The following is a 20,818-nucleotide window of genomic DNA, read 5'->3' as shown; positions in this document are numbered from 1 at the left end:
CTATTCTCCCCCTATGCATGTATTATTTTTGACAACCTGTATAAAATATGCATTTCAAAAATGTCAACAATTATGTGGCCGCCAAAATTGAATTTTGAAAATCGAAATAGGGGGGAGGAGGTAATAGTTAACAAGATCCAAAAAAAATTTTAATTAATTTTTTTTTCGTGAATCGATATCTTTTTCTACTTGATGAAGTATTCAATTCCCTTTACTGTTCAGACACTTCCCAGCTCCCTACGAAAATCCAAAGCGGCAAACCAATTCCTAACAAGAAAGAATCCCTCAATGTTGACTCATCAGAAGAAGTTGGCGTGAACAAACCAGAAAACCTCTCCATACTTGACCTTGAATCCATTCAGAAGAGTCCCAGTTTGTCCTCCTGTAAGTAAATTGGGTCTTGATTAGTTTGAGAGAGCTCGTAAAAGTGCTAGGAGGTTGTTATGGGAAAAACATCAATTACCCCAAAAAAATCAGTCAAAACTTTTGAATAATTTTACCCCCCCCCCCCATCAGAAAATCTTAGATCCAACCCTGCTTGTGTATTATGCATGTCAGTTTTTACCACATAAATCAATTTTCGTTCAAGCAGTTTGAATATTATCTAGTGCAGTGTTCAACAAAGCTGCACTAATGCACTAGTAACTCGATGCAAATTAGGGACTTATGCTCAAGTAATTATTGCCATCTTAAAACTATGCACTAGATAATACTTGTTCTGTTAACACATAGTTTTTGATCAGGATCTATTGCAATCTGATATGTTCTAGTATCGAGCATCAAAAGCACAGATCGGTCAGTGTCCAGCGCAGTTTCAGCAAACAGCAGGAAAGCGGCACCTCCAAAATCATCCAAGTCAATCATCCCAACCGCAACAGGTAAGTTCTAGGTCTTCGTTCAGATCCTTTCATCACCACTGACAACAATAACACCATTTGAAAAAAAAATAACGTATTTTTATCACCGTGATCGGAACTTTCTGTGCTAATTGAATTGCTTGAAATGAGGAAATTTCTGTTCCTTTTTTGCAAAGGTATCCATGCTTACTCTGAAATTTCGATCATTTGCCAAATCCAAGCTCACTTCTGAAAACGCAATTAGTGTTTAAAAGAACGAAAAATTTATTTCTTCAAGGCGTAAAGAAAGGACACTGAAGAACTTGTCTCAAAATTGTTTATGAAAGGAGAGGATAGACAACGGGCAACAGGGATTCAAGCACCTAAGTTATCAACACATTGACAATAAAAGCTTGAAAAAGGACGCCAATATTCTGTTCATTTGGGTGTTTGGTTTTGCTAATTTCTATTGATTTTTTTAGGTGGAAACGAAAACGACGTAAAGAAGTTAGCAGCTCCTATAGCCTTAGCCGCCAGACCTCTTGCAGTTCCCGATTCGCCTGTGATGTCTAGAAAGAAAAAGGCTCCAATTGGACAGTCGAAACTCGCTGGGACTCCGAACCAGAAGCAACAAGGTGTCCAGAGGAGAAATAAGGAAGCACGTTCAAAAGGTATGTGGCAACAATAACCTTCCTATAGAAACGGTTTTGTCGAATTGGAACTAAAAGTTATGGAAGAAATTCTCTAAACGATATTAGCGAACGAGTTTGTCACGACAAGAGTCTATCAGGAACCCTGTTCCCTTTTGTCTGATAAACCTTGATTGGATCAAATATAGAAGTTATTGAGAAATTGCATATCTAAAGGGCTATAAATTTCAGCCTTTTCCCTCTAATGTCTCCTCTCTCCCGCAGATTTGAAGTTAAAATTTGTACAAACCATTTTATATGGGCATAATGCAATGAAATTTTTCATTTTGAACAAACTAACTAATGCTTCTTACTTTACATCATTGTTACATCAAGCAATTAGCCACAACAACAAACACTCAAAACAAAAATGAAAATAGAAATTTTGAAATATGATCGAAATTGGAATAGAGCTAAAAGGTCTCAATCTCTTTTAGAAGAGACAGAACTGCAGCAAAAAGAGACTGAAGTGTCTCGTCTGTCCCTTCAGCTGGAGGAGAAGTGTGAACAACTGAGAAGATCCACATTGGCACTGGAGACTTCCAACCAGGCTGTGGATGTGTTCTCAGTCCTCATCCAGCACATGACTCAATCGGTCAGTGGAAGCCAAATGATCTCTGTTGGTATTCAAGTAGCCGTAAGATGATTGAATATAATTACAAAATAAATTCCATTTAAATATATGTAATAAAATGACGATTTTTATAAAAACCAGTTAAGTATTCATTCGCAATACTTGACTCAATCGCCCAGTAGATACTTTTGACCGAATCCAAAAAGGATGGCTTTAATGCTCTGTGAAAAATAAATGCTCATGCCTGGGGTGCATTTGAGCAAATTGATTTTTAAAAAACACGCCAAATTTTAGATGGATGCCTTCTCTGTGCCTGAACTGAAGAGAGAACTTGCCAATCTACATGCAGCCTTGGAACAATCTACTGACTCAATTGGTTAGTTCATACTCTTGTTTTTTTTATTTAAGCGAGATTGCGAGCCAATTGTTATGTTCAGTTTTTTTTTCAACCAAAGTAGCTTATTTCAGTGCTAAGCTTTTGTGCTAAGTAATGTTTTTAATATATAGGGAATATCTTATTATCTTTTGATGATATGAACCCTCTGAGCTTGAATGAAAAAGATATCTACCTCAGATTTTCCGTAAAGTTTGGAGGTTTGAAAAGTAGCGTTTTGTCAATTTGCTGGAGTAAATGTTGCGCAATTTTTTGCACTTTATATTTGACGCGCTCAAGTATTTTTGAGCGCTGCGGTTCAATTCAGATTTCAAAACGCTCAAATAATCATTCCAATCTAATTTGCGGCAAACTATGTGTTGCTGACAAGTTTCCTACCCGAATCATTTTTTCTAGTTCTTGTTCCGACTTTCGTAGCGAAAGTAATGGAATATTTGTGCTCGGGGTGGTTTGTTTTCTTTTCTTTAGACAAACTTCGACTTCTCTAGCCATTTTTGACGGATTTTTTAATATCATTAAAAAGGTATTGTTGTCCTGAGCTTAAATTTGAAAAGATATTTCACCTGTGATCATTTTTCGTAAAGTTATGAGGGCTTAAAGATTTTCACAAAAAATCTTAAATTAAAAAAAAATTCATTTTATTTTATTACATTTAATTTTTTCATGTTATAACTGCTCTATACATCTAAAAGGCAGTCGGAACATTCAGGGCTTCGCTCTGATACGAGCAGTCTTGTTTCTTTTTAAAACTGATTGTTTTTCTTGCAACCTTTGCCTTTTTAGAGCCATTTTTTTTCTTTTGCTTGCGTTTGCCACGTGAAGTTTCGCATCTGTGTGCTGTTTTTAAGTGTCAATGAACGGATATAGTTTTTCGGAGTAATGAACACAGTGAAGATTTTTCGCTGCTTAATTTTCGATTTCTTTTAAGTTCACTTTATTTCCTTTATTAAAGGAAGGCAAACTCCACTACCGAACAGAAAAATGTAAATGTCACTGAAAACGTGATCGACTTCTAATTTCGAAAATGGAAGTTAATTATCAGATAGTCCAGGCTAAATATACATTTTACTTATTGTTCCAGTTTTCTCAAGCTGGCTTATTTTTTATCAAAAAAGTACCAAGCATAAATTTATCTTGAAATTCAAAGAGCTTGAATGGTATAAATTTTTTTTCTGATTCCTTGCGTTCATTTCTTAAGTGTAATTTTCAGTTGGCTATGTTTGTACTTGAGTCGAACTTTTGATCTATATGTTGAAACATTATGCAGAAGCTGACACTTTTTTGGTCCGGAATTTTATGGATTTTGAAACCTAACCCAGCAAGCTTAGCTGCCCAGTTTGTTCTATAGAACGATTTGACTTAAAACTGAAGACTGAATTTTCAGCACAAAAATGGACAAAACAAAATTGATTTATTGAAAATCTCTAATAAATCTTGCTCAAATTCTGTCGTAGTAAGTTTTTGTTTTTGATAGCATGTAGCAATAGCATATTTATTGGCTGAAAGTTGCTGAGGTTTATAATATAGCTAGTTTGTCATTCGAAGGTTTCAATTCTACCCTCTGAAATTTCAGCCTGATATATTTCGCCAAATTGAACTCTGGTAGATAAACTCTTTAAATTGACCGCATAAACAGCTATATACAGAAGATGAAATCTATTGCAAAATGTTTCGGTATTAATTCAAAGAAGCAAGATAAGCAAGATACTTCATTTGATCATCATAACAGTAAGTTTTGCTGTATAAAAACAACGATAATTATTTGGTTGATTGACGCAAATTTTTGTTTTTTACATTAAGAAAAGTTTTGAAAGACAGCTAAAAATTAGTTGTCCACATGGGATAGCAATGCTTAATTAGCTGCTCATTAGTTGACGGATAACTTCTATTTTGCCTCTGATTTGACCTATACTTGCTAATTTTAATTTTTTTCCTAGGCTTGTAAGTTTTGCTTCACCTGTCAGTAACGAGCACAGTTTATAGTGAGCTTAGAAATTTCGAATGATAAGTGGAGACATTTGTCACCTTATCAATTTTGAGAACATTTTCAAAATATCCATCACATTAATCTTGTAATTTTTTCGATTATCTGTTTTGACATTGTCGAAATAATTCCTTTCATGTTTTGGTAGTTGTTCATGGGTTGAACGCAGTGATACCTATTTGAAAATCATAAAAATTTAAATTATTCAAAAAATATTACAAAAATTGTTGGCGTGAGTTTTAAGTTAAACTATTTATTTTTTCTACGAAGTTGCTGGTCTATCGTAATTGTACAAGTTTAATTGCACCAACTGTACTTTGAGGTCCATTTGATTCGACTCATTTCTGTTTTGTAGATGCTGCGAACAATGAGATCAAACAACTGAAGGTGCAACATGTGTCTAAAGTGGATGAGATTGTCACAGAACACAACAGGAAGATCGAAACTGTGAAGAACCAACTGCAGCTGGAGTTTGATGACCTAGCAGAAGAGTGTAAGTTCAGCTCGCAACATTTTCGTGTAAAAGAAGAAGGGGCAGATCGTAGATATGTCATTTTCTCGGGGGGGGGGGAGGGGGTAGAGGGGGAGGGGCGGTCTTTCGAAAAGTTTTTGATTGTTCAAGCATGATATTTGGGCATTTTCCAACCCCCCTATACTTCCCGCCTGCTTTCGCAAATCTTTTCGCTCTTGGGGTATATCTTGAATCAGTTCATTGCTAATTTAAGGTGGCCTGGTTAATATTTTTTTAGACCTCGATAATATTGACGAAGTTTCACTACAAATAATTTGGATTTTTAAAATATTTTTAAGTACAATTGTGAGTGAAGTTATTAGAAAACTTTAAAACATTTAAGTTCAGGCACGGTTTACAATTTGTCCTTCTTGGGTGGGGAGGGGCGTGTCACCCTTTTCGCCGAAGCCGTTTGCACCTTGCGGAGGCTTCAGATAGCGTAATTGTCAAGCTTTGATCTGACAACTGTTATTTTTGAGACTCAAAATCTTTTATAAAAATTGCGTATGGCCAATCTTAGTAAAATTAATGTAATTAACTAAATGTAAAACTAATAAGCGTGATAGTAAAATTAATGGGATCAACATAAACACTACAAAAACGAATGAATACTATTTCACTCCCATTCATTGTTTTTTTGGTTAAATTGAGTTATGGTTTTTTTCCAGTGCGCAGCTCTCACGAAGAAGACAAGGACTTCCTCATAACAGAACAGGAATTGCAACTATCCCAGCTGAAAGAATCCCACCAATCAGAGTTGGAGGAGATAGTAGCCAATCAGGAGGCAGTGATTGAGCAGTTGGAACAGCAGCACAAGAGTGAATTGAATTTGTTGAATGATCAGTATACGGAGGATATTACGAGTACACAGTTGATATCGTCACAGACTATTCAGAAACTCAGGGTAAACCTAGTTCATAATGATGTCTAGAATCGGCTAATCAGTTTCTTTTTCAGTTAATTGAAAGTAATTTTTCGAAGGCATCAGTTTTAAGTGTTAAAAAACGAAGTGAATGTTCATTTTTTGGTCGTTCTCTCGCTTGTTTACTCGTTCTACATGATAATTCAGCATCAGAATAATATGTAGCAAAAAGTTGAAACGGACAGATATAATTTAAAAGAGCAATCTGCAAGTTTTGAGCAATTTTTGCATGCAAATTTGAAGTTCTGGGTGATCTTTAGTTATACTTGTCTGAATAATTACCTTGTGTTTTTTTTTCCTGAAAAATTAGTTTTTGCTTTCAAAAATTGTCAGAAGTAGGCCAATTGCTTTTTATTCATTTTGTCTGTTTCAAATTTTTGCAACTCACTATAAAAATGACTTTGTTGCTTAAAATTACTGCATAATAACTTATGAATGAATAATGCATCGGATGGATCATGTTAACTATTCCCCCCCCCCCCTATTGCAATAGGGGTGGGAAATAGTTAACAAGGTTTGGATGAAATTTATTGAAATAACGTCAACCAATAGGAATGCGAATTGAAATGACGTCAACCAATAGGAATGCGACAGAACACATTTCTGAAAAATACAAAACCAATCCAGCTGAGCATAAATGAAATGTGTTTTTATAGGAGGGAAATTCTTTACAAGGTACCATAGGGGAGGGAAATAGTTAACATGATCCCATCGGTTTTGTTTCGATTAATTCAAGTAGGGTTTGTTTGCTTGCAGGATCAGATCAGTGAGCTTGAGGAGAGGAATGGGGGGTTGAGTAGGAAAGTGCGGGAACTGGAGAGATACATTGAACTGAAGACAACAGGAAAAGGAGAGTCGTGGAAGAAGGGATTCTTTGAGGTAAGTAAGCCCATAGCCAACAAAAAAATATATAAACAAGGATAGCAGGCTACTGCAAGTAACACAGAATGTTCCGACGATAGTCTTAAAAAACACAATTCTTTTTTCCAAATTAGATTTTTTTTGGCGTGGTGTGATAAAAGGATCTGAACGAAAAACTAGAGCTCAGGCATAATCGACAGTCATAGTAAAATAAGCAACTTGGAAAACAATTTTTATAGAAAAGTGACTAGAAAAGCAAAAAAAAAACAAAATTTGTTTCATATTTTTTTTCTGCAGTTTTTTGAATTTTTGATTCTAAAAAGGCGCAAAAAAACTAGACTTTGCTGCGTCAAATTTGCTGCTTCGAAATGGCAATGAGATATTTTGTTGCAACTTTGATATTTAGTTGCACCTTTAGAGCTTATTGATAGTATGGGCTTTTACATTCGAATAGTTATAAGTTTACACAGTTGATGCACTTTTAATTCATCAAGAGAACCGAAGAAAGCTATTGGTTTCAAACAACGTAACTATAATAAAATCTCGATTTCAGAAGTTTTCTAACTCAATATATCATAATTTTGGAATGCATATTTTATACATAATGTAGATATATGATTTGCGATTTTTTACATGCAAAATTGTATCTTTTTGTATTTGATGCTACTTTTGCTGCATCGAATTGGCAATTTATTAGCATATGTAGCTGCATTATTGGTTGCTAGTTTTTGTCCGTGCCTGAATGGTTAGTGCGTGAAACTCAAATTTGCTAGGTCGCAGATTTTTTGCTAGTTCGAGTTTTTGCTAAGCCTCGAGCTTTTGCAAATTCGAGGCTTATTTCTATTTTTTCTTCTGTCTTTTGATAAAGCTGCTTTTTGGTCGTGTTCTCGTAAGTGTTTGCAAAGCGAAGCTTCGCTTCTGTGTTTAAACTTTTAAGCCCTTAAAATAAGCAATTGTAGGCCTGCTCGCTCGCTTTATTCGTTCTAATTAAGACGAAAAATCAAAAATTTCAAACGGTTTTTCTCGACTCTGGAATTTTCTCAAAATCTTTTAATATCGTTCGAATTAAGGCTGAAAGGGCTTTTATATGATTATCACTCAAATCTATTCGACGATTATTTGTGGCAGCTGATTTTGCATGGAAAACAATAAAAACTAAAATATACCCGAATACAAAGTTCCTCCCAGTTTTTCAAATGGTCGGAATAACAAAATAAAAAAAAAAGAATTTATCGACGGATGCAGCGTCAGATTTAATTTCCACTACTCTAGAAAGAGTCCGCAAGAACTAATAGGGGAAAGGTAGATTTTTTGCAGGAATTTTCATTAAGAGTCAATGAACATAGTAAAGACTCCTATATAGATCTTGATAATTTTTTTCAGGAAACGCACTTTAAATTTGTTCACGCTCAAGTTCAATTATTTGCGGTTTGACTTTTTATTTCTTGTTAAGTTCAGTTCATTTTTTTGTTAAAAGGAAGGAAGGCAAACTGTAGTTTTGCTTTCAAAGTCGTTTTCACGTTTTTTTTTTTTCAGCCACAATTGTTTTACTCAACAACGCATACAGCTTTTCAAATTCAGCTGTAAAACTTTCATTTGTTTTGAAATTTATCCTCTGTTTTCAGTAAAAATTGTTTTAGGATGTCTGCAAACAAGTCGTCCATGTTTTTTTTGGTCAGAAAATCTTGATTCCACAACGCATTCAGGTGTTCAATTTGCGCTGAAATAATTTTGTATTGAAAATATCATCCGTGTGTACGCATTCAGGTTTTCAGTTTGCGCTAAAAATGTTTTGAAAATTATTCTCCGTGTGATTTGTGTAGCCGGAGGCGGATGGCCGGGAGCGGGCCAAGAGTGTTCCGGATCAGCCGGTGAGTGCAGAGTGGATGCCGGAGGAGTTGCAGTCTCTGCGGTGCGTGCTGGAGATGAGAGACGAAGAGATTCATCGACTCCGAAGGGAGATGAATGATGCCAATGCACTGGTGAGTTGAACATGTAATTACATGTTGAGTCACACCGAGAAAGGCACATGACTCGGAATCTGGAGGTCTGTGGTTCGAATTTCGGAGTTGGCTGGTTCTATTTACTTATGAAATCATATTTTCTTTAAATATGTTATTTGGACTTTCTTTTAACGCTTGCGATTAGCAAAGCGTTATCAAATCGAAAACAGGAGGGACACGTCAGCAGTTCTCTGTGATGAGCGGTACAGCTCGTATGTTGACCTTTTCTCTCGTGGATGAATGGTCTTAAAAGAATTATCTCCGAATCTTTAATTATTCCCTCCTTTTTGCAAAAGTGGGGAGATTCTTTACTGGGTGGGTACACTATTCACTTTTGCTTAACAGTTGAATTAGTTCTGTACAGGGGTGGCAATTCCTTGCTAGGTACTAAGCTTGCTAGGCGCAAACTAAGAAATTTTTACAAATCCCTCCATGTTTCAATTTTCCATCATTTTCTCGATTGTTTTACGTGTTAACTCAAATGTAGGTGGGAAGGTGGAAGAGAGCCAAATTTTCATTTAAATTACCGCACTTTTTACATCCTTTTCTGTGTTCTAGCGTGAAACCTTAATGCAGAAGGAGGAAGAATTGAGTAGCTGCAGACTACATGTGGAGAGTCTCCAAGCATCGCTGCAGATGAAGAGCGACATGGAAAAGTGAGCATATTTACTTCGTTTGCGATATTGAGATCGCTGGTTCGAGTCTCGACCTGGTCACTTTTTAGTAGAAGAGGTTCATTGTATACATGCATTTTGGTTTGGTCTTGCCTTAAATTAAAAATTGATCTATTTATTGTGTAGATTAGATCATAAGGTTATTCAGCATTTTTGATGTGGTTTTTAGGTAATAGGTTCCTGAAGCAAATAGTTTCATATTTCCTAATTAAACTAGCGATCTCGAGAGCGGCGTTTATTAGTACGAACTTTCTTTTTTTGGTAATCTAACTCGCAAATAAGAGTGTTCACTTATTATTTGGTGGCACTTTTGCTATAATCACGATCCGTAGCATTGGAAATTTCATAGCATCTGTTCTCTGCTTTCTTTGTCGCCAGCATTTCTTATTAATTAAGCGTCCATAGCTGAGTGGTTAAGGCGTGAGACTCAAAATATCTAGGTCGCAGATCGTATCCGTGACATAGCCGAATTTTTACTAGTTCGAGGCTCATTTCTATTTTTTCTTATAGCACTTTATAGAGCTGCTTTTTGTAGTGTTCTCGCTAGTTTTTGCGAAGCAAAGCTTCGCCTCTGTGTTGAATACTTGTTTCGAATTCACCAAAAGCTTGTTCTTGCTTCTCTAATTTTCAATCGCGATTTCTATTTATTTATCAGTTTCAATGGACTATCATCAATGCTTAAAGAATCGATCAATCGCCAAATACAAAAATTAGTTTATTGTCGACAAAATTGTTCTTTACAACCTTTAAAATGATTTGTTTCAGAGAATTAAGATTCAAATGCAACGAACAATCTCTCAAATTAATCGAAGGCAGAAAAGAACGCAAGAAACTGTCAACTGAAAACGAGAAACTGTCTTACCAAATGAGGGACATGGAGACTATGGTCCACTCTTTCCTAGAAAGAGAAAAAGGTGATGGCCAAGATGACAGTTGTGGCTTTTCGGCTAGTTACACTTCTTCTTCAGAACACCACAAGACGTCTAGTTTGCCATCAGAAGTATCGACCAGCCGACCGTTGTCCTTAGCAGTAAAGTAAGTCCACGAGTTCATTTGATTTCATTTTTTTCTTAGACAAAATTCATCAAATAGTGTCATTTTTTTCAATTGGTACGAATCTAATGTTGAATAGAGATGTTTCACAATTTCTTTCAGTCTTAGCAAAATTGACTAAATGCTGTTTTTTCAAAAGTTGCAAAAAAAAGATAACGACGGAAATAGTTTTTTTAAATTGAATAAAGAGGCAATGTTTTCTCTCGCTGCTGTAATTGTTGTAGTCTTCATGTTTTAAATGGAGTTTTTCGCTTTTCAGTAAATTGAATCAGACGTTTAATGGCCCAATTTCTACTCATCGGGAAACAGAAAGAAGTCTTTCTTTTTCGCCTCAACTTGAAAGCTGCGAAAGCCGATCGCCAAACGAATCATCACTGAACGTAACTGAAATTAGCTCGGCTAATTCCGAATTCAATTCTCTCGATCGATTAGGAGAGAATAAAAGTTCCTCGAGCAGCTGTAGCGAAAAGGACTCGCAATGCGGAGACAAAAGGAAACCTAGAAAACAGAAATCATTAGCTTTTACAGTTCCTTTCTAGCTGTGAATAAAAACTTGAAAAATGACTCAAAACTTTTTTTTATTGTTGACATTGTCCTGTTACACTAATTTTTAATCCTATTTAACTGAATTTCAAGTAGTTTTACGAAAGATACCTGATTATAGAAGAAAATCAGAACCTAACTTTTAACGTTAACTTCAGATGGTTGGAAGCATTGGTGCTAATCTTGAAATAGTCCATATTTTGATTTTAATTCAAAATTTTCATTGTCCGACTTGATTTATTAAATCGAATAAATATTCAGTTGAATTCAATTTTGCAGATATTGTTTTTTTAGTGCACATAGTCATACCCGTGGAGCGTAGTGACATTTTGCGATATCTATTTTTTTTATGACACAAGTCGAAAATAAGATGCTCATTTATTTGGTGACACTTAGCAGCAATTACAATGTATCTGATTTAATTCAGCTGCATAACTTAATATATTTTTATTTGGTTCAATGGTGGATAGTGTTTTTTCCAACTGTTTGTTGGCTGTGTTATTGTTCCGACTTTCGAAGAAAATGGAATAATTATGCTCGGTGTGGTTTTTTAATTCAGTCAATTTTCACCGATCGAAATAATAAATTTCAACAATTTTTTTTTCTATACCCCATTGAAAATATCAACTTCTTGAGTTCAAATGTAAAAAGATATTTCACCGATAATTTTTTGTATAGTTCTGAGGGTTTGAAAGTTGCCAAATTTGCCATGTTTTGGACTAAATTATGTTTTGAAGATTTTATTCATAATACTGAGAGCTTAACGCGAATTATTTATAAGTGGCGAATTCTCCCGCTCAACAAAATCGTTTCGAATTGAATTCAGGCTAGCTATTGGTCGTATTCATTTCGTACGACTCAAAGTTTTACACATTAATATTGTCCAAAATGTATAGGTTTTCAGTATTTTTTTCCCAAAAAATATTCGATATGAATTATGGGACAGTCGGAACATTCCGGGCTTTGCCTAATAACCGAGCAATTTTGTTAAGAGTAATGGACGTAGTGAAGACTTGCATAGGTCTTGCTAATTTTTTTTTTTCAGGAAGTCTTAAATTGTGCATAAAAGTCTCTAATGACTACAGATGTGCATTCAGACATATTGATGCATCTATGAATGCACTCTGGTATATACACTTTTTGAGTTCAATTGAAATTCATCAGCTGAAAGTGGCGTCATTAGTACTCTCCGAATATGAACGCGGAAAAAGCGCAAAAAAACGTGAGCGATTTCTAGTTTCGAAAGTGGAATTTAGAGTGTAGATTTCCAAGGAGATAAAAACTTTACCTGTTAATCCAGTTTTCTCAAGTTGGGTTCATGTTATCAAAAAAGCGCCAACTATAAATCGTTCTAGAAATTCAAACAGCTTAAAGGGCTTCTATGTTTTCTTTGAAATTCGAAAGTTAATTCAACAATACCAGGGTTTTTTATGTTTACTTGCGTTCAATACTCGTTTCCAACATCGATTGGCTATGTTTAAAGAATATTATGCGACCGTAGCGCAGTTATTAGGACGTGTGACTCTTATTTTTGTCCGGAACCTTGCATAATTTCTTCGTTTTTATTTTTTCTCTCTTGTCTTTTTTACCCTCTTAGAGCAAATTTTTCCTTTTTTTAACGAATTTCGAAGCAAAAAATGGACGTTTTAAACGTGTTTTTTTTTTAAAAATGGGTTGAGATTAGACAAAAAAAGAAATGAGCATTAAATCCAAATATATATGCGAAGCCCTGAATGTTCCGACTCGATGGCGAATTGGTTTTCAATTTCATCAAACTAAATGTTAAGGGTTGAAGTGTTTTGATCTGCAGCTTTCATAATAGCAAAAAAACTATAAAAAATAACCTAAATAAATGCATGTAGTTCTTAAGCAGGGGCGCAACAGCGGTTCGCCGTGATGAGCTGTATAACTCGTATGTTGGTCCTTTTCCCTCGTAGATCAATGGTCTTAACTTAAATAACTTGAATTTCATTTCTAATCCTCCATATTTCCTTTGAACATATCAATTGGCTTAAATGTTTATTGGCACTGCGGGTTTGTTGCCCATCATAACAGTCTTCATCTAACAGTTTATTATATCAGTATTAGTTCTTAGTTTCCCTGGTCTCACTTGATCAATTCTTGGTTTTTCACATTGAAAGAAAGCCGTTAATCCACGAGTAAAATTCAGAAACTAGGTATGCCATAACTCCCCGCCAGTCAACGCTACTCGAGATTGGCAAGTCAGCAACTCCATACGAACACTTTTTAACATCTGCTCCTGTATTGAAAATTGGGGCACCACTGTTCCTGTTTAAGAGCGTTGTTTCATTCGCACCTAAAGAAATTGTTTTACATTTTAATACCGTTCTTAAACATTTTCAATTTTTCATATGATTTTTCAGGTTGACATATTTCTCTGAATTATCAAAAATAAAAAAAATTTTTTAAAAAATTTGCTTTTAACATAATTACGCTTGCGATAAGCAAGCGTTATCAAATCAGAATAGACTTTTTTCGGGAAAAAACTAGTTTTAAAAAATTTTAATCAGTTAGCATGGCCGTTCTAATCACCCCTTCCTATTCCCAGGTTCCTTCTATAAAGTCTGGGGTCGTGTCTTAGCCGGACCTTGATGGTCTGACCATTGAAAATGGGGAGGAACTTTTTAATCGGGTGTTCTAGTTTTTTCTTTTTTTTCCATGTAAAATCAGGTACCAGAAATAATTCGTTTTCCATGTAAAATCAGGTACCACAAAAAAATCATTGGATTGGGTTGAGTGATGTATCTTATTGAAGCTCTTTCAGTCGTGATTCGCAAAAAATCAAAAAACTTTGAAATTTTTTCCCAGTTTTGAGAAAAATTGGTTGGATATTTTTTTTCGCCTAAATACGAGCTAATAACGCTTATTTATGCTTAATTTAGGCCGTTTACAAAAGCTTATTTATGCTTAATTTTAATTTACTCGAATAAATTAGTTTTTGAGCTTTCAAACGCCATTTCGCGAATCAAAAACTTGAAATTGAAAAAATTCGCAAAAAAAAAATTGAAAAATTTTGTTTTTTAGTCATTTTTACTGAAGAAATATAATGCCCCAACTTTACTTTTTTATGACGTTTAAGACTCTAGATCCGTTGATAACGAGATCAATTTGTCAAAGTTTGATTTGGAAGTCGACCGTATTTTGATACGCCATATTCATACTTGCAAGCTTGCGAGCGTTCGTGCATTAAAACGAAACTTCACTTTTTCTAATCTAACTTGCAAATAAAAGTGTGCATTGAAAGTTTTCACTTATATGGAAATTTCCTTGCAGCATTGAAAATTGCTTAGCATCTGTTTTCTGATTTTTTGTGGCTGGTGTTTATGATTAATTAAGCGTCCGTGGCGGAGTGGTTAAGGCGTGAGACTCATTATATCTAGGTCGCAGACCGAATCCGAGACAGTCGAATTCACTAATTTGATTTCACTAATTGGAGGCTCATTTATATTATTTTATTGCACTTTATAGAGCTGATTTTTATAGTGTTCTGGCTAGTGTTTGCAAAGCAAAGCTTCGCTTCTGAGTGAACTGAGTGAATAACAGGTTTAACGCATGTTTGGTAAGTTTGGTGCTATTGCTGTTTTTTAAAGAATTTTACGCACTTGATAAATAATTCAGCTTTGTATTAACAACTTATATTTAACTTTTAAATTCCAGTTTTTCAACGAGATTCATCCAAATATTTGAAAATGAAATTTTGCTCAATCTCTTCTTTGTTCATTTTAAATTAGTAGTTAATCTTTCATTCCTTTTTGTGAACTTAACTAATTTGGTTTTATTTAGGTTTTAAGTCAGTTGCTTTCAGCCAGTTGCTTAAGTCAGGTGCTTTCGTCCAATCAAGAATGAGCTTTTGTCAATGTATTTTCAGAGTTTTTATCAGTATTGAGTTTTCCGACTGAATTTTAATGGCTGTGTCATCAGCATAGAGATAAGCGTCTCTGTTTTTATTCAATTTTTGTATATCATAAATAAAGAGAACGAAAAGTAGTGGTGGTCCCAAAACTGAGCCCTGCGTGATTCCGCTGTCTTTATTTTGACTTTGGCAATTTGATTCTGTTGATGCTTATATGCTGATTACTTTTAGATAAAAATAAAATTGGAATATCATATGCTGGTCCTCTTATACCGTAATCATAACCTTGGTTTAAGGAACTTGTGATCAACTGATGCAAATGTTTTGTTATATACATCAAGAAAAGTACACTGAATTTCAATGGATTGCTTGTCCCATTAAAATCTGATTTCTTCTACTTAAGAAGCAATAGCGTCAATTGTATTTCATTTTTGTCTGAATCTGAAGTGAGAATGATGTAGTATGTATTGCCGAGTGATAAAATCTAAACTTCGGTTGTAAATTAAAAGTTTAGTGTTTTACAAAAAGCGGGTAAAAATGAAATTAGACTAAAGAGTACGAGTTCTATAAACGGGAAAAAAAAATTTTTGAAGATTTTTGTTCATATTTTTGAAAAAAAAATACATATCGAATTGCAAAACTCAAAACGATTTGCAATTTGTGTCAAGTTATTTGAAACAATTAGTTCTCTTGGATGTTTTTTTTTCGCTTTCACCTCGTTTCTTCCCATTTCAACATACCGAAACTTTGAAGTGAGAAAAAACGGAAAAAAACCTAATATGTTTTGCAACTAAAAAAAATGATTTCAATGCTACGAATTTTGTACAGTTTGCGTACTTTAGACGGCTTTTTTTCATTTTCAATCTCAAAATTCAATTTAAAATTTGAAAAACTATTCCAACTATGTCACAACGCTAAAAAAGTTTGCATGGTGAGCTAAATTTTGTGAACAGAATTGTTCGTCCTTCGTCACTTCGTAACTTTGCAAATCTAGTCATAATAACTCGTAAAACAACTATAAAATAAAAAATTTGAAGTGTGTGTGTGTGGGGGGGGGGGGGGGGGGTAAAAAGAGCTTTTTGATGAAACTTTGTACTCAATTTGAGATAACTTGTTCTATAAGTACTACTCCTTCCTGTGAACATTCTCTAAAATCAGTCACTTTTTGTACAAAATGGGCAAATTTAATTGGAAAGATTAAATTATCTCGCAATTAACGATGGACTTTGAATCAACTCATGGTCAAAATCTCCTGCGAAAAAAGCTTGAGACTGAACTTTGGATTTATTTAGACTTTTTATTTTAAAAAATGATGCTAGTGAATGGATGACGCTATGTGCTTAAACTTTATCATCAGAGAGATTTTCAATTTGGGACGAGGAAAAGGAAAAGAGTTTAACCCATTACGCAGACCATATCCGAAGCACATCTAAATCGGTTCTGCGCCACTTTTATCATATTCGATTCAGGAAAACTTATGTCACTTTCAACTGGAACGGCTTCCCAGAATACCCATATTTGCGAATGTTGTAGAACCGACGTCTTTGGACTGCATGGGGGAAGAATTAGAGTCTGATCGCCTTTATTTTGGCCCTCTAGAGGGTTGGCTCCAAGGTCTACCAAAGATAGGATACTGAAATAAAAATTAGACACCTTAGGTTTGTAAACACATTACATGGCCCAACTGTGCATTTTGTGAATTGTAAGCGAATTCTGCAACAAGGACGCTCCCTTTGTTCTTCTTTTATTGTTCTTTCTTTTTCTTTGATCGTTCCTACATATTTTTAACATCTTTACAGACTTGTCTCTGGAATCCAGGAACATACAGACACAAAATTGCGCGCCTAGCCATTCCACAATCCTCCTAATGCATATGTTTTTTTTTTCTAAAAACCGCCATTGATTGAGGTAGATTTGGAACATCTTTGTCGCTTTTTCCTCACATTTGAAATTCAATTTTTAAAAAAAAATCATATCTGTCAAAATACAATAAAAATTGACGCGGTAAACATAAACTAACGATTGTGTACAAATTTGTTTTTCAAGACACTTTACATCGCAATATCACGCATTTAACTTACATATCACATACACTAGTGGACAGAATTATGCACAAGTTTTTGTTTTTAGTCTCAAAAATGTTTGGTTTCAATGTCCATTTTGGTCAACATTTACTTGGATTTCCAAGTAGTTTTTACAATGACCAAGAGCAAACAATCAGAGCTACCTTCTAAAAAACTTTTAATTTTTAGTTGCAAAAACTTACTGACGTAGTGCGGGTCTGAAATTCCCAGATTTACTCATATGCACTAACTTTTTCAATCCGCGAAAAAAAGTAAGAAACAGTCGGTTCTAATGAATTTTTCAAACTGATTATTTCAATTTTGTCACTGAGAATGTTTCACGTCACATGAACAATTTCTTACTCCGTTTAATTGAGAAAGAGTTCACTCTGATCCACAACTTAGTGCAGATGAAGAAATCTGTTATTTCTAGACCTGGGTTAAGTTGGTAGGTATACTGGGCGACATTGAAATCCTCAAAACTCTGGGTGAAATTCTACTTTCCTCAAAATACAAAAGATTTAAGAAATCGTGAAATGTTACAGAATAACGCGTTTGAAGCAATATTTCAGCAACTGCTTTACATTTGGATTTTACTAAATTCGAGTTTCCTTGCAATCTTGAAAAAAATTATGCATGAAATTAACCCGGAAAACAAAAAAGGTAATTTTATGGCTTACCCTTCATTGTTTTTGTTTAATGAACTTAAAAAGTCAAGAAAAACAAATTTTTTTTAAGTCTATTTTTGGACAACTTAGCAATTTTTATTGCTATCAACCACATCATGCACATAGTTTTTGTAAAATCTCAAATCAATCAAATAAAAAAAATTGGCTCATTGAAAAATTGCTGTTGTGTTTTCAATGTCGCCATGTGTACTTGAAACTAAATTTTGATGGTTTGATAAAAGGTAGCTCTAATCATTTGCTCTTGGTCTATGAAAAAGATATGCTGAAAATCGAAGTAAAAACCTGAATTTGCGCTTTTTTGTCCACCAGTGTGAAAACAACTATGAAAATCAAAAAATTGAACCGTAGGGAGAGCTGATATTGTGTGTAAAAGAGCTTAAAACTTTATCTGCAGTGACATGTCAGTAAAAACCCCAGTTAAAATGGTGCTGTTAATTATGTCAAAGTCGGAAATAAAAATAAGTATGAGCTAGTCTAGTGTTGGAAAACTAGAAAAGAACCATAACTAAAGTTCAACAAAAAAACCAAGTGGGATATGAAAATTTGCACTTGTTTGTATGTGTGTGTTGTGTGTGTTTATGTATGTGCGTAATAAGGGGGGGGGTGTAAGGAACCTTCCTGAGTACGAGCAAAAAAAAAAGATTGGTAACATCGGCGGTTAAGTAACATTGATCATTAAAATTACACAGGTAAACAAGTGGACAAAATTAAACGCAAAGCTACCATTTTACTCTTTAAAATGATTATTTTAAAGGACCACTCTGGACAACATTTGATAAAATTTTCAACAAAACTTTTCCATTAACTGACTGCAAAAGGTCTGAAATACACTCTCTTAAAGTAATTTTTTTATTTGAAGCACTGGCCAGTTTTTTCCGGTTTTGAAATTACCAGCTTTTGCCATTTGTAATAAATTTTCTACGGAATCAAACCTTTTTTTAGAAAAAACGGAGTATTAAAGTTTGATCATGCGATGTGAAACTTTTTAAACGAGATAATTGCGTTGATCAGTATGACAACTATCCTCAATTCTGTTGTTTTTTATTTTTCACACCGTCGTAAGAATTAATACAAACTGTGAAACTATTACAATTTTGTAAAAATTATGCATGAAATTAACCTGGAAAACAAAAAAAGGTAATTTTATGGCTTACCCTTCATTTTTTTTTGTTTTTTGACCTTAAAAAATCAAAAAAAAAAAAAAATTTTTTATTAAGCCTATTTTTTGGACAAACTAGCAATTTTTATTGCTATCAACCACATCATGCACAGAGTTTTTGTAAAATCTCAAATCAATCACATAAAAAAAATGGCTCATTGAAAAATTGCTGTTGCGTTTTCAATGTCGCCATGTGTACTTGAAACTAAATTTTGATGGTTTGATAAAAGGTAGCTGTAATCATTTGCTCTTGGTCTATGAAAAAAATATATGCTGAAAATCGAAGTGAATGCTGTCCAAAATGGACACTGGAAATAAATTTTTTAGAAAGTAAAAACCTGAATTTGCGCTTTTTTGTCCACTAGTGTGAAAACAACTATGAAAATCAAAAAATTGAACCGTAGGGAGAGCTGATATTGTGTGTAAAAGAGCCCTAAACGTTATCTGCAGTGACATTTCAGTAAAAACCCCAGTTAGAGTGGTGCTGTTAATTATGTCAAAGTCGGAAATAAAAATAAGTATGAGCTAGTCTAGTGTTGGAAAACTAGAAAAGAACCATAACTAAAGTTCAACAAAAAAAATAAGTGGGATATGAATATTTGCACTTGTTTGTATGTGTGTGTTGTGTGTGTTTATGTATGTGCGTGTTAAGGGGGGGGAGTGTAAGGAATCTTCCTGAGTACGAGCAAAAAAAAGATTGGTAACATCGGCGGTTAAGTAACATTGATCATTAAAATTACACAGGTTAAGTAGTGGACAAAATTGAACGCAAAGCTACCATTTTACTCTTTAAAATGTTTAATTTAAAGGACCATTCTGGACAACATTTGATAAAAATTTCATTAAAAATTTTCCATTAACTGACTGCAAAAGGTCTGAAATACCCTCTCTTAAAGTAATTTTTTTATTTGAAGCACTGGCCAGTTTTTTCGGGGTTTGAAATTACCAGCTTTTACCATTTTAAATAAATTTTCTACGCTATCGAACCTTTTTTGAGAAGAAACGGAGTATTAAAGTTTGATCATGCGATGTGAAACTTTTTAAACGAGATAATTGCGTTGATCAGTATGACAACTATCCTCAATTCTGTTGTTTTTTATTTTTCACACCGTCGTAAGAATTATTACAAACTGTGAAACTATTACAATATTGTAAAACCCGGAAAAAACTGGTAAACTCTTCAAGTCAAAAATCCAGATTTTAAGAGAGGGTAGTTCAGATCATTCACAGTCGGTCGAAGTAAAATTTTTGGTGAAATTCTTACAAATTTTGTAAGTTACAGAGAAAAAACAACTTCATTTGCGTTTAATTTTGTCCACCAGTTTACCTAGCTAAAATCGTCAATTGTAAAAAAATGGCTCTTGTTTAGGTTTCTCACACCCTCAGAAAAAAGAATAGAAAATGCCTAAATTTGCTGTTCATATGGCATTTTACATGAAAAAACTATTTGTTAAGAATCTGTTCATTTTTTCACTGTGAACAATTATTGGTTTATTACAATTTTGACTAAGAAACGACATTTGCAAAAGGCTTTTTAAATCAAAGTTCAGACAAAATCAAAGGTAGAACTGAAAAAAATCCTGCAAACATACCTATTATCTGATAAATGAACGGAAGTGTTATGATCCAGTTTTCGCTCCCACGTTTTTATGAACTCGAAGTTTTGGTTCCATAAACCTCCCAAAATTAGCAACCCCGGGTCAATGAATTCAGCATTTTCAGGAATAATAACTGGATATACACAATTTCCTAAAAGTAGAACAAATTGCGCGCTGACTCGCGTTCTCAAACACGATTTTTCATCAACATTTTCTCTTTTGTTCATTGATTCAACACTGTCAAAAAACGAATACTCTTTTTGGTAAGTTTTATCGAAGGTCGGTTTTACACAATTTTTGTCAGCCAGTAAAATTTTAGCTGCAATAACGAAAACAGCCACTAGAACTTGGTTACGCATTTAGAAATGGCAAAACTTGAATCTTGATTTTT

The 20,818-nt window shown here is 34.2% G+C and overlaps 1 protein-coding gene across 3 annotated transcripts in view; it reads left to right on the top strand.

The window, feature by feature from the left end:
- LOC134853374 (uncharacterized) overlaps positions 1–11,326 on the top strand; it is a 92,465-nt gene extending 81,139 nt beyond the window's left edge. For all 3 annotated transcript variants that reach the window (XM_063869358.1, XM_063869357.1, XM_063869356.1), the window contains 12 exons: positions 223–384; positions 771–878; positions 1,319–1,507; positions 1,963–2,120; positions 2,394–2,475; positions 4,833–4,970; positions 5,657–5,892; positions 6,667–6,789; positions 8,595–8,753; positions 9,333–9,430; positions 10,214–10,483; positions 10,761–11,326. In XM_063869358.1, the coding sequence (XP_063725428.1) occupies positions 223–384; positions 771–878; positions 1,319–1,507; positions 1,963–2,120; positions 2,394–2,475; positions 4,833–4,970; positions 5,657–5,892; positions 6,667–6,789; positions 8,595–8,753; positions 9,333–9,430; positions 10,214–10,483; positions 10,761–11,040 (2,003 nt within the window). In that variant the 3' untranslated portion in view covers positions 11,041–11,326. The remainder of the gene's footprint in view (positions 1–222; positions 385–770; positions 879–1,318; positions 1,508–1,962; positions 2,121–2,393; positions 2,476–4,832; positions 4,971–5,656; positions 5,893–6,666; positions 6,790–8,594; positions 8,754–9,332; positions 9,431–10,213; positions 10,484–10,760) is intronic.
- Positions 11,327–20,818: the final 9,492 nt, after the last annotated feature.

Source organism: Symsagittifera roscoffensis, chromosome 8 (genome assembly GCF_963678635.1).
Source record: "Symsagittifera roscoffensis chromosome 8, txSymRosc1.1, whole genome shotgun sequence".
NCBI lineage: Eukaryota > Metazoa > Xenacoelomorpha > Acoela > Convolutidae > Symsagittifera > Symsagittifera roscoffensis.
Note: the sequence above shows the minus strand (reverse complement) of the source record. Positions and strands in the feature narration are given on the sequence as shown.